Source organism: Capra hircus, chromosome 28 (genome assembly GCF_001704415.2).
Source record: "Capra hircus breed San Clemente chromosome 28, ASM170441v1, whole genome shotgun sequence".
In the NCBI taxonomy this organism is placed as follows: domain Eukaryota; kingdom Metazoa; phylum Chordata; class Mammalia; order Artiodactyla; family Bovidae; genus Capra; species Capra hircus.
Genome location: NC_030835.1, coordinates 18,869,171 through 18,880,185, shown reverse-complemented (window position 1 = coordinate 18,880,185; position 11,015 = coordinate 18,869,171). Strand labels below are relative to the sequence as shown.

At 54.8% G+C, this 11,015-nt stretch overlaps 1 protein-coding gene across 1 annotated transcript; it reads right to left on the bottom strand.

The window, feature by feature from the left end:
• Window positions 4,831-9,507, bottom strand: PRF1 (perforin 1). The gene is made up of 3 exons (XM_005699151.3): window positions 9,373-9,507; window positions 7,265-7,804; window positions 4,831-6,474 (listed from the first exon to the last, which is right to left on the bottom strand). The coding sequence occupies exons 2-3, from the start codon at window positions 7,798-7,800 to the stop codon at window positions 5,346-5,348; spliced, it is 1,665 nt and encodes a 554-aa protein (XP_005699208.1). The 5' UTR covers window positions 7,801-7,804; window positions 9,373-9,507; the 3' UTR covers window positions 4,831-5,345.

The window sequence follows — 11,015 nt, the reverse complement described above, 5'->3', positions numbered from 1 at the left end:
TGTAGAACAACTTCTGGAGGTAATGAGTTCTATCTCTGGGAGAATTCAGGTGAGGCTAGAAGATTCTTTGGTAGAATTCATTCATTCATCTGATCTTCCAATGTTTTTCAAGCATCAAACTGATGTCAGGAGCTGGACTAATTGATTCAACTGTGAATAAGATAGAAATGGCCCTTGGCCTCACAGTGCTGTGATGGGGAGATGATGAGGTCTATGGGAGCAGGGTATGGGGGGCCATGACCCGGACCTGCAAGCCAGGCTTCCTGCAAGAAGGCTTCCTGGAGGAAGCCACCTTTGAAAGCTGGAGCCCAAGGCTGAGGAGGACTTAATTTGGGTGTAGGATAAAAATTCCAGAAAGAGGAGGCAGCACACGTGAAGGGCTAGAGACAGTGTAGCCATCAGAAGAATCAGCTTGTTCAGCGAGGAAGGGCTTGGTGGGGGATGGGCTGGGGCAGAGTTGATCAGGGCAGAATGTGGGTCACACTAGGGGCTTTGAACTTTATCCCAAGAGCCACAAGAAACCAATGAAGAGTTTTAAGTGAGGCAGTGGTGTGGTTTGCTTAGCTGGGTTTCCCCAGAGACAAACCTTGAGACAGGGATTTGCCAATGAGAGTTGTTTGTGTAGGAAGTAATCCCAGAAAATACCCCATAGGGGAGTGGAGAATTGAGCCAGGGAAGGGAGACAGCCAAGAGAGCATGGGTGGTCAAGCAGGTCACCATTGTGGATACTGGAGCTTAACCCTGTTGGGAAACTCTGGGAGTCACTGAATTTGAGTATGTCCCTTGGAGTTATCCCCACCTCCACTCCAGCCCTGAGATGGAGAGAGCTGGGGTATTTATATACCACCTCCCATCAAGCATTGGTTGAGGGCTGTTCTGGGCTGAGTGGGGCATGGCATGGTTTCCCAGCACTTCTGGCCTCCCCCTGGAGCCCTCAGGCAGAGAGGCAGGGCCAGCCTGCAGTAGGGCCCAGGGGATCCGGCAGGGTGTGAGCACCACTATGGCTATGGGGTGGAGGGACAGTGAGGGGTGGACAGGAGCCCGAAGATCAGTGAGAAGGCCACAGGAAGACTTGTCCAAGCAAAAGATGTGGATGGCCTGCACTGGAGAGGCTGTGATTGTGAGCAGAAGGGGGCGCATGTCAGGAGGCTGAGTTGGCTGACTCTGGTGACAGATGTGGGGGAATGATCACTGTAGAGAGGATTCACAGCCTCTCAAAGATGCAAGGGGCCCCTGTGCCTCCCCTCGGGCTCTCTCCACCCCCACATAGCTGCTCTCCAGCAGATCCTCCCCTGCTCACACATGTCAGAGACACTGACACGGCCGCCGCACCAGCTGGGGCCACACCTCAGAGACCACAAAGTGTGTCTGCAGGGAGATGAGGGTACTGTGGTAACTACTTAGAAAACAAAACCTCGGCTGTTGTCAACCCAAGCCCCGAGTCGTGGAAGAGTCGTGGAAGGGCCCAGGTGACAGGGTCAGTGCTCCATGAATTTCTTCCACGCTCACATCATCTCCCCATCAGACACAGGGCACGAGAAGGCAGATGCTCCACATGGCTTGTTCACTGGCCCCAGGACCCAGTTGACAGAAAGTGCTCGGTAACCGTGGGTGAATGCTGGAATCTGTGAATAGTCCCTGCTCCATGCCCTGGGGAGGGGAGTGCTGGGAGCAATTGAGTGTGGCTCTAAGACAAGGGCCTACCAGGGTGGAGTGGGAGGAGGGTTGGGAAAGGGGGTGGTGTGTTGAAGCAGCAAGGGAGAAGATGGAATGGTGTCATCACCAGGGTTTTTAGTTGCCAGAAATAGAAGCCAAGTCTGGATGAAATAAGTAGGGAAATAATTCAAGCCTAACCAATGATGGGTGGGAGGTGATGTATGGAAGCCCAGCTCCCTCCCTCCCAGCTGGGATAACTCTTCGTTGGCCCTGGTTGCCCACATGGTAACTTGTTGGATCATGCCTCTTTTATGACTACCCTCTCTCCCCTGGCCTACTACCCCTCTCCCCTGCTGGGCTCCCTGGGGTCACCGCCCACATCATCGCCTGGTCTCAGCATCAGCTTCTGTAGGAATCACATACCAGAGCCGGTTGCATCCAACTGGTAAACCAGTCACACGTCTTCTCCTAGTTGCAGGGGAGGTTGGAGAAGGAAGAATCGGGCATTTTCAGCTTCCGGGGCAGAGTGGTCCTTCTTCCTGCCAGACTCCCTGGTATGTCCTCAGCGCCTCTATAGGAAGCTGTCCTAGTCTGTTCTGGCTGCTATGACAAAATGCCACAAGCAGGCGGCTTATAAACAACAGAAATTTACTTTTCACAGTTCTGGAAGTCCAAGATCAAGGTGCTAGCAGATTCAGTGGGCTTGCTTTCTGGTTCAGAGAAGGTTTTTCTCACTGTGTCCTCACATAGGGGAAGGGGCCAGGGATATTTCTGGGGCCTCTTTGATAAGGGCACTAACCTACATTAAGAGGGCTCCACCTTCATGACTAATTGCCTCCAAAGGCCCCACCTTCTAATACCATCGCCCTGAGGATTGCTGTTTCAATACATGACTCGTGGGGAGACATAAGCATTTAGACCATAGCCTGGACATATTCAAATTATAACTTGAGGAGGGTTTATAAAGGGGGCTTCTCAGGTATCCCTAGTGGTAAAAGAGTCCGCCTGCCAATGCAGGAGCATGTGAGACAAGGGTTCGATCCTGGGTCGGGAAGGTCCCCTGGAGGAGGGCATGGCAACCCACTCCAGTATTCTTGCCTGGAGAATCCCGTGGACAGAGGAGCCTGGCGGGCTACAGTCCATGGGGTCACAGAGTGGGACACGACTGAGCGACTCAGCATGTGTATGTGTATCTATAAAGGGCCTCTTGACAAAGGTGGGGGGCTGTCGAGAAGTGGAAGGGACAGTGTGATAACTCAGGATTGGTAATGGTGGAGCAGTCACGTCCCTAGGTCTGAAGGGATGGGGGGAGGGAGCAATGTCTGGAACACAGGAAGAGACATGCAGGGACACCCCGGAGAGGAGTGGCAACACAGGGACAGCGAGCCCAAGGCCACCTCATTTGTCTCCTAGACCTCCCTCCCTCCCTCCCATCTCCTGCCCGCTGACAGGCTCAGATCGGCCAGCCTCCGGGCCAGAGCAGGATGGAGCAGGGTGAGGATGAGATGTGGAGGGCGGATGGAAGACATCAGGCACAGCAAGGAATTTCCTGAACAAGTGAGGGGCCCCAAGTGTGACAAAGTGTCAGTGGAATGTCAGTGAAAGTGTTGCATTGGAGCTGAGGGCTCCTTGGCTGCCCCTCAACAGCATCAGCCATTCCTTTCCCTTGGTAACACCACCCCTTTCCCTGTGGGCCCTCCTGTCTGAGTCCCGCTGGTCTCTCCAGAGCTGTTCTCCGAGTGGAGCACCCACGACTCACAGAGGCCTCGCTCAGCCACTGACCTCTGCAGCCCTGGCCCAGTCGCTTCTTCTGAGCCTCTGTTTGCTCAAATGTAAAACCAGGAGGGTTAATCAGATGACCTCCCAGGATCTCTTCTATAGCACTGACCTTCTGGGAAGGCTCATGACTCCCTTCCAAACAGTCCTGGGAAGGGACTAAAACGCAGATTGTCCTTTTGGGGAAACCAAGGCTCAGGGGGATTTTCTGGAGGTCACTGACCACGTGGGGCCTAGACCAAGACTGCCAATCTCTGGTCAGAGCTGTTTCTGGAGCCAGGTCTGCCCTGGCCCCACTCTTCTCAAGGGTACGGCCCATAGCCATGTTTATTTTCAACAACTACAGCAGCCAGAGGGAAGCTGCATGATTTCTCTTGTGCTCTTGTGTGTGTGTGTTGTGTGTGTGTGTGTGTGTGTGTGTGTGTGTGTGGTTGTGAAGGGAAAGGTGTAAGAACAGCAGTTTCAACCAGGCTTCTAGAGCTTGCCAATCCCCCTGCCCTACTTGGGGATTCAGGGTGAGTATAATGTCACTGCTGGGCTTTTGAGCCAGTGGGTCCACAGACCTCAAAGGGCTTAATTTATAGGGAGTTTCAAAGAGATCCAGGAGGCCTGTGCCAGCAACTCTGAGCCCCACCGCCAGCGGCCCTGCACAGCCAAATCCCACCAGGTCGAGGAGGTCGCCCACCACATGGGCCTGTGTTCCAGGCACATGAAACTAAGACCAGGTCATGTTACATCATAGCCTGAGGCTCTGCAGGTTCCTTCATGCCAAGGCCAGGAGCCCTTGAAACCACTGCCTTCTCCCCTGGAATTGTAGGACGCAGAGAGCTGTTAAGTCAGCCAGGTTCTGAAATTAGAATTTTCAAATGATTGCTCTGGAACAATCATGACCTGCGTACATGTCCTCTGGCTTGTACTGCGCTTGCCTATGTTGGTTTATTTTTACAAAGTGAAGGGAATTGCCAACACTTAGGAGTCAAACTGGGATTTCTGGTTACTTTAAGGAGTTAGGAAAAGCTCTGGGCTCACGTTCCTGCCTGGGAACCTTTGGTTGTTGCAGAAATGCCCCTCCTCTGCCCCGACCCTGGATAAGACATGCCCTTCAGCTCATCCCAGACTTCACCATTCCCTCTGATCTCCCCGCTCAGAGCTGAGCATCCACTCGTGTTTATTCCTGTTTACGCTGCTCTTTCTCGAATCAGAGAGTTATGAGGAGACTGAGATATTTTGGGTCCTCCCCATTTCCAACAAAATTGGGAAAACAGTTTATTTATATTCCTTGCCTGCCCCTGGGGTCAACCACCTGTTCTGTGGGGTCGGGTTGCTAAGGTCGGAGTTCATCTCCGAGGCTATGGCTGGTCTCTGTCGTCTCCCCTGCTACCACCACCACCATCACGGTCATCATCACATCACATTTATTGGTCAGACTGTGTACACAATGAGATGAGTCGAGACGGTCCTGGATTGTGGCTGAGAGGCGAAGCTTGGTGGGCCAAGAAAACAGAGTAAATGGAGCAGCCGGGGCCAAAGAGGTTAGGTCTAATATGATGAAGAATGCATCACGCTAGGAGAGGGGCTGCAAGGGAATCGTGTAGATGACACCAGGCAGCCTGGCGGGAGCAGCCTCCTGGCTTTCCGCCCTGTTTTGACCTGTAGGGCAGTGTAGCACTAGCTGTAGGGCCTAACCCAGCTCCACCTCCGTTCCTGGGCTCGAGAATATTGAAGAGCTAAGGCAGTTTGGAGGGCTGAGGGCTGAGGGCTGGCCTGTAAATTCAGCTACCTCACTGGGAAAAAAAAAAAAAAAAGTCTCAGTTTTCCATCTGTCTGATGGAGACATGGAGATGTAGACCCTCTGGGTTCCCGCATGGGACCTTTCTAGTTTGGCACACTGGTCCTCTCAGGACCCACTTCTCTCACCATACTGGCCCACTCCGGTTTCCTGGAGGGTCCCCCAGAAGCCCTTGGGGGGCATACTCCAGGCACCTCTCCCCAGTCAGGTGAGGCAAGCATTTGACCTGGTAGGAGAATTTCAGGAGACCGTGGTTCATGGGGCATGATACCTCATGTGAGCCAGACTTTGGGGTGCGGTCACATGTGCCGAGAAGGTCATCGTCCCAGCCAAAGTCTGCATCCCAGACCTGCACCCTCAGGGGGCCCCCGGTGGCCAGGAGCACATCCCCGAAGTCCAGCCGCGTCATCCACCTGGGGTTGTTATTGTTCCATACTGTGGCGGTCCTCTGCTCCTGGCCGCCGAAGAAGACCTTCAGATAGGCGTCTGTGGCTGTGATCCAGTCTCCCCACAGACCCGATGCCTTGAAGTTCATGACCTCCAGGTGGGCCAGGCCCCTCTGCCGGGGACAGCAGTCCTGGGTGGTGGCTGCTGAGCCAGGACACATGCATTGGCATGGGTTCTTTGGGTTCTTGTGTTGCCCCGGGGGGCACGGGCGGTTGCAGTCCCTCCAGCGTGCCCTGTCAGTCACATACTTGCTCACGGCCTGCCTGAGGGCCTCCCGCCGCGGGTCCTGGCTCTCCACAAGCATGTGCAGAGGCTCCAGCGTGTAGTCCACCAGGCCAGGACTGTCCTGCAGTGAGGCCACCCAGGCTGAGAACTGCTCGGGCCCAGCCTGGTTCCCGAAGAGCAGGTCATGCATGGTTGAGTGGTGGCCACCATCGACATTGGAATGGCGCTCCCGGTAGGTCTGGTGGAAGGAGGTCCCCATCTTGTGGTTCTTCTTCTTCTCCTCACATGCCTTGAACGATGGTGAGGCACTGGCGCGGTCGCTTATGCTGACCTCAGCCTCGACAGCCAGGCAGTCCTCGACCTCGTTGGTCGTGAGCCCCTCCAGGGCCAGCTCGCAGGTGCGCAGGGCAGTGAGGGCCGAGATGCGGCCGCCCAGCTCCATGGACCGGATGAAGTGGGTTCCGTAGCTGGAGATGAGCCTGTGGTAGTCGGGCTCGGTGGAGGTGTTGAAGTGGGGGGGCAGCGTCTTGAGGGCCCTCTTGAACTCGGGGTGTACTGGGGGAGTGTGCACCAGGTGAAAACTGAGAGGTGAGAAAAACAGCAGGTGAGCCCAGTGGTGGGCCCCTTTCAGTAACCCCCTTGAGATTGCCCAAGGTCAGATTAAGTGTCAGAGCTAGGACTTGAACCCAGGTGGCTGGCTCCAGAGCCCAAGCTCTGAATCACCAGTCCAGCAGGGAGACCCACTCTGCCCCATTGCACCTTGGTAACCTAGATAGTTTGTATAGGTATTTCTGTTTTTCTTACTCAAAAAAGTTTGTTTTTTTTTTCTCTCTATTTTCTAATTTTAAAAGCAATGCTACCTTACTGTTGGTAACCTTCTGGCTTTGGAACCTAGTCCTGTGGACTTTGTCTGTTTGTCTCTTGGTCTGGGTCCTGTGTGCCCAGGCTCCTGACAGCTCTGGCCATGCAGTCAGGAGGTGCCCTGTCTCACTGTGTGGGAAACATGGCCTTCCGTGAGAAAAATCAGGGTCGGTGACTCTAGGTCCCATGGAGACATGCATTTCTCAGGGTGACGAGGTCCCTGAGGACTTGGGGCGTGTCGACTTTGGTTCAACCTGTAGTCATAACTCCCAGCACAGAGCCTGAGAAGGCAGAAATGAAGAGTGCTTGAGTGGATGAAACAGGCCCAGGGAAGAGGGACTGAGCTGGGTCTCCTGCCCACTGGAAGCTGGCAATGCCCAAGAAAGAGGGGGTTGGGTATCTCCTCCTGGTGGAAGTAGCCTCCAGTCCCCACCTTACCCTGTCAGGACTCCCAGATCACCCTGAGTTTCCCATGCCTTTTCTCAAGTCCCCTCCACCCCCAGTGCTCACCTATAAAAGCGACACTCCACTAAGTCCAGGCTGAAGCGGTAGTTGTCCTGGTGAGTCTTCTGGGCGGCGAAGTTGGCATCCTGGGAGTGGGAGCCTGCCACTGTCACGCGCACATTAGCACTTGGCCGGGGAGACACGTCCAGCCCCACCTGCCAGTTGTTTTGGATCCTGTTGGCCGCCTCCCCAGCCACGTCCTCTGTGGAGCGGCCCTCTAACTTGACCACCCTGCGCTTGCAGCCCGCTCCGTGGGCACGCCAGTCTGTGATTGCCAGGGGCAGGCGTTGGAGGACATCCTTCTGCAGGGCATTGCGGCAGAGGGTGCAAGTGCCGTCGGGCCGCAGGAAACGCTGTGTGTTCACTGGGAATGAGCCTGAGCGCTGGAGGCTGGTCACATCCACGCCCTCCCCTGCCAGCCAGGAGCCTGGCACAAACTTGAGGGTGCGCTGGCACTCAGAGCGCGCGGCTGTGTAGCAGGGGGCAGGGGCAGGTATGGGCAGAAGCAGGAGGATGCCGAGGAAGAGCACTCGGGCAGCCATGGAGCTGTGGAGACAGGGGGCATTTGGTCTCCCAGAAGCTGTGGGCAGGGGCGTGAAGGGTGGCCAACCCTTCCTCCAACTGTAGGTTATCAGGACATATGTGGTGGAGAGGGATGGAGATACATCTCTCAAGTCACTGGGTGTCAGAGCTGGTATGGCCTTTACAAATCTGGTCCACCGCCTGCGTTGTACAGCTGGACCCAGAGAGGGGAAGGGACTTGCCCAAGGTCACACAGCCAGGCGGAGACCTTCCTAGGATTTCGAATAGGAATCCAGATGGATGGTTTTGCCCCCAGGACCACACTACTGTTGGTGGAGAGGGGTTCTGCATGCAGACGAGGGGGCAGAGAGTAGCTGGAGCAGATTTGAGGAGGAAGTTGGGAACTCTAGGATAGCCTGGATTCTGGAGAGGGATCATTTTGGATTCAAGAACAAGCCATGCTTTTTTTACCCACCCCACCTCTCTCACTCCGCCCCCTCCCCCATTAAGCTCTTAGCAGTACTGGGGAAGAAATGAGGTTGCGCATCACCATCTTCCTCCCATTGTGCCTTGGGGGCCTCTCTCTGAGCTCATGGAAGAATACCAGCCTGAATTCTAGGATAAAAGCTGCCTGAGCACCTGTGTCCCTAGACCCAGTGTGGGGAGGAGCCATTCAGTTTGCTCTTCTCCTGATGCTCATCTCCTCTTTTGCCTTCCCTGCCTGGCTCTGCTGAATTCTGCTCATATCTGTGAGCCTATCACTAAATGCTTAGCTAAAAGGTTCTTCCTCAAAAAAATGAAAAAATAAATAAAAGGTTCTTCCTCAGTTGGAGGTAGCTCAGGAGCCTCACTGGGGCTGCTTATGAACTGGAATCTCCAGTCTATCCCTGTCCAAACTGAGCTCCTCAGAGACTGCTCCCCTCTCGCACCTACCAGGGACAGCAGCTTGTTGGAGGCCCAGGGGATCACGGAGGGCAGGAACCTGCCCTGCATTCTAGCTTGGAGCCTCCCATGCCTTCCCCAAAGGAGTGGCAAAATTCCAGGCAACACAGCAGGCCCCAGGGAGGTAAACAGGAGAAGAGGAGTCTTTGGAATGCCCTCAGATCATCTCACTTAGGGAGCCAACGTGGTTCATAACTTTAAAAAACTGAGTCTCGGGACCTTCCTGGTGGTTTGGCAGATAAAGCTCTGTGTTTCCACTGAAGGGGGTGCAAGTTCGATCCCTAGTTGGGGAGCTAAAATCCCACGTGTTTCGTGATGTGGCCAAAAAAATTATTACTCATTTCCGCCCTGACCCTCATCATATTATCTCCCAGAGAGCCTGTTTCTGGACTTTTTGAAGTTTTAATTTGAAGGGGCCTTAAAGACGATGTACTCTAACCTCTTCATTTTGTATAACAGAAAACTGAAGCCCTGGGTGGGCATGAGTCTGCCCAGCGAGTCAGTAGTAGAGTGCAGTCTAGACGCTGGCCTCTTGTCTTATGGGGCACAGCACTTCCTGCTCCACCAGGCTCTTCCCCAGACAGGCTCTTGTGCCCCTCTGTCCCCACCTAGGGGCTCCCAGCCTCCCTGGCCCCCTGCTTCCTCCCTACCTGGAGTCCGTGCTGAGATGCTCCTATGCAGACACCTTCTCTCCCCACGGACAGCTCCTGAAATGGCGCAGCCCCCCAGGCAGGCTCACCACAAGCTCATCACCCAGGCCACAGCTCACATCACGTCTGCTTCCTGCCCCGCCCCCACCAGCTCTAGTCACGGGTCCCTTGTGCTCTCCCCGCTGGCCACCGCCCACCGGCACCCACCCTGTCCTCACCTCCCCATCCGGCTTGCTGACAGCCCTCAGGAAACAAGTGGTGAGGGCCAGAGGCTCATCTGCCAAGCAGCGCTGCCTGGCGCACGGGAACCTGGGGCAAACAGGTGAGGTTTCGTGGGTGGAGCAAGAACACAGGGGTCTGAGAGCTTTGAGATTCAACTCTGGAGTTGATGACGGGCCAGCAGGGACAGTTTCCCTGCTTCTCCCCGCAGTATCGCATGTGTGAGCTGTAAGAGGCAGTGTAGAGTAGGAACTTGGGAACCAGGCTGCCTGCGCTTGGGCCAGCTCGGCTGCCCAGTAGCTGTGTGGCCTGGTCAGCGGCTTTAGCCTCTCTGTGCCTCAGTCCTCATCTCAAAATGGGGCTACCCTTAGTGTGGACCCCATGGGTTATGAAGATTTGAAGGCTTACTATGTGTGAAGTGCTCAGACCAGTGCCTGACCCTCTGTGAGTATTAAAACATGTGACCATTCCTTCCTCCCAGGGCAGTGGGGAGAAAATAAATTCTTGTTCAGACCTCTTTGCCCACTTCCTGCCCACACCTGCAGCCCAGCCCCAGGGCCAGGTTCTGGACCCCAAACACATGTTCCAGGACAGCGTCTCCTGCTCCTCAGTCTGTGAGGAGAACCAGTGGCCTCGCTGGTCTCCAGCCTCCGCGCTAGCCCTGGTCTGGATGGGTGGACAGCTGTGTGACCCTGCTGGGAAGAGAGATGTGGGTGGGACCAGGGGCCCGGGGTCTTCTCCAACTTCTGTCTTTACCTGAGGTTTCCACGGGTTGAGTGACTCACAGAGCAACTTCTGGGAGGGGGGGCAACGTCATAGTGGTCTGAGGTGGAGAGAGCTCAGCAAGTGGGGCACCGTTCTTATGAGTTCACCCCCCAACCGCATCAGTAACAGGAAAAAATAGCCACAGGCCCCAGACCGCGTGTGACACCACGGGATGGCTCAGTCCTCTGAGTTTATGCCCCCGGCTGTGTCCCCTGCTCTTACGGGAACTGGGGCTTAAGCTGTCTTCTCGAAACCCAGCCCTATCTCCTCTCCACAATGTCCCCCTTTCTGTCAGAATTCGCAGCCTCCTGACCCCCTTCTAGTTCCTGCCTGCAGCCAAGGTCAGATATCCAGGCTGTGGAGTTTAGTTTTGCCTGTGTTCAGAAGACCAGCTTAAAGAGCGTGGAACCCTGTAGAAAATCTTTAGGAAGACAGCGGGGAGATAGGGAGACCGGTTCCAATCCCCACTTCAGTGTACGCTTGCTGTGTGATTCTTGGCAGTAGAGTTTACACACCTTTCTAGGTTAGTTTCCTTATCTATAAAATCAAAGGGAGGACTTTGAAATTTCTAGGGATCCTTAGGCTCCTAATGATGAAATGTACATTTAGCAGTTTTCATCTGGTGTATAAAGTAGCTAATGTCCAACACATGCTGGTTA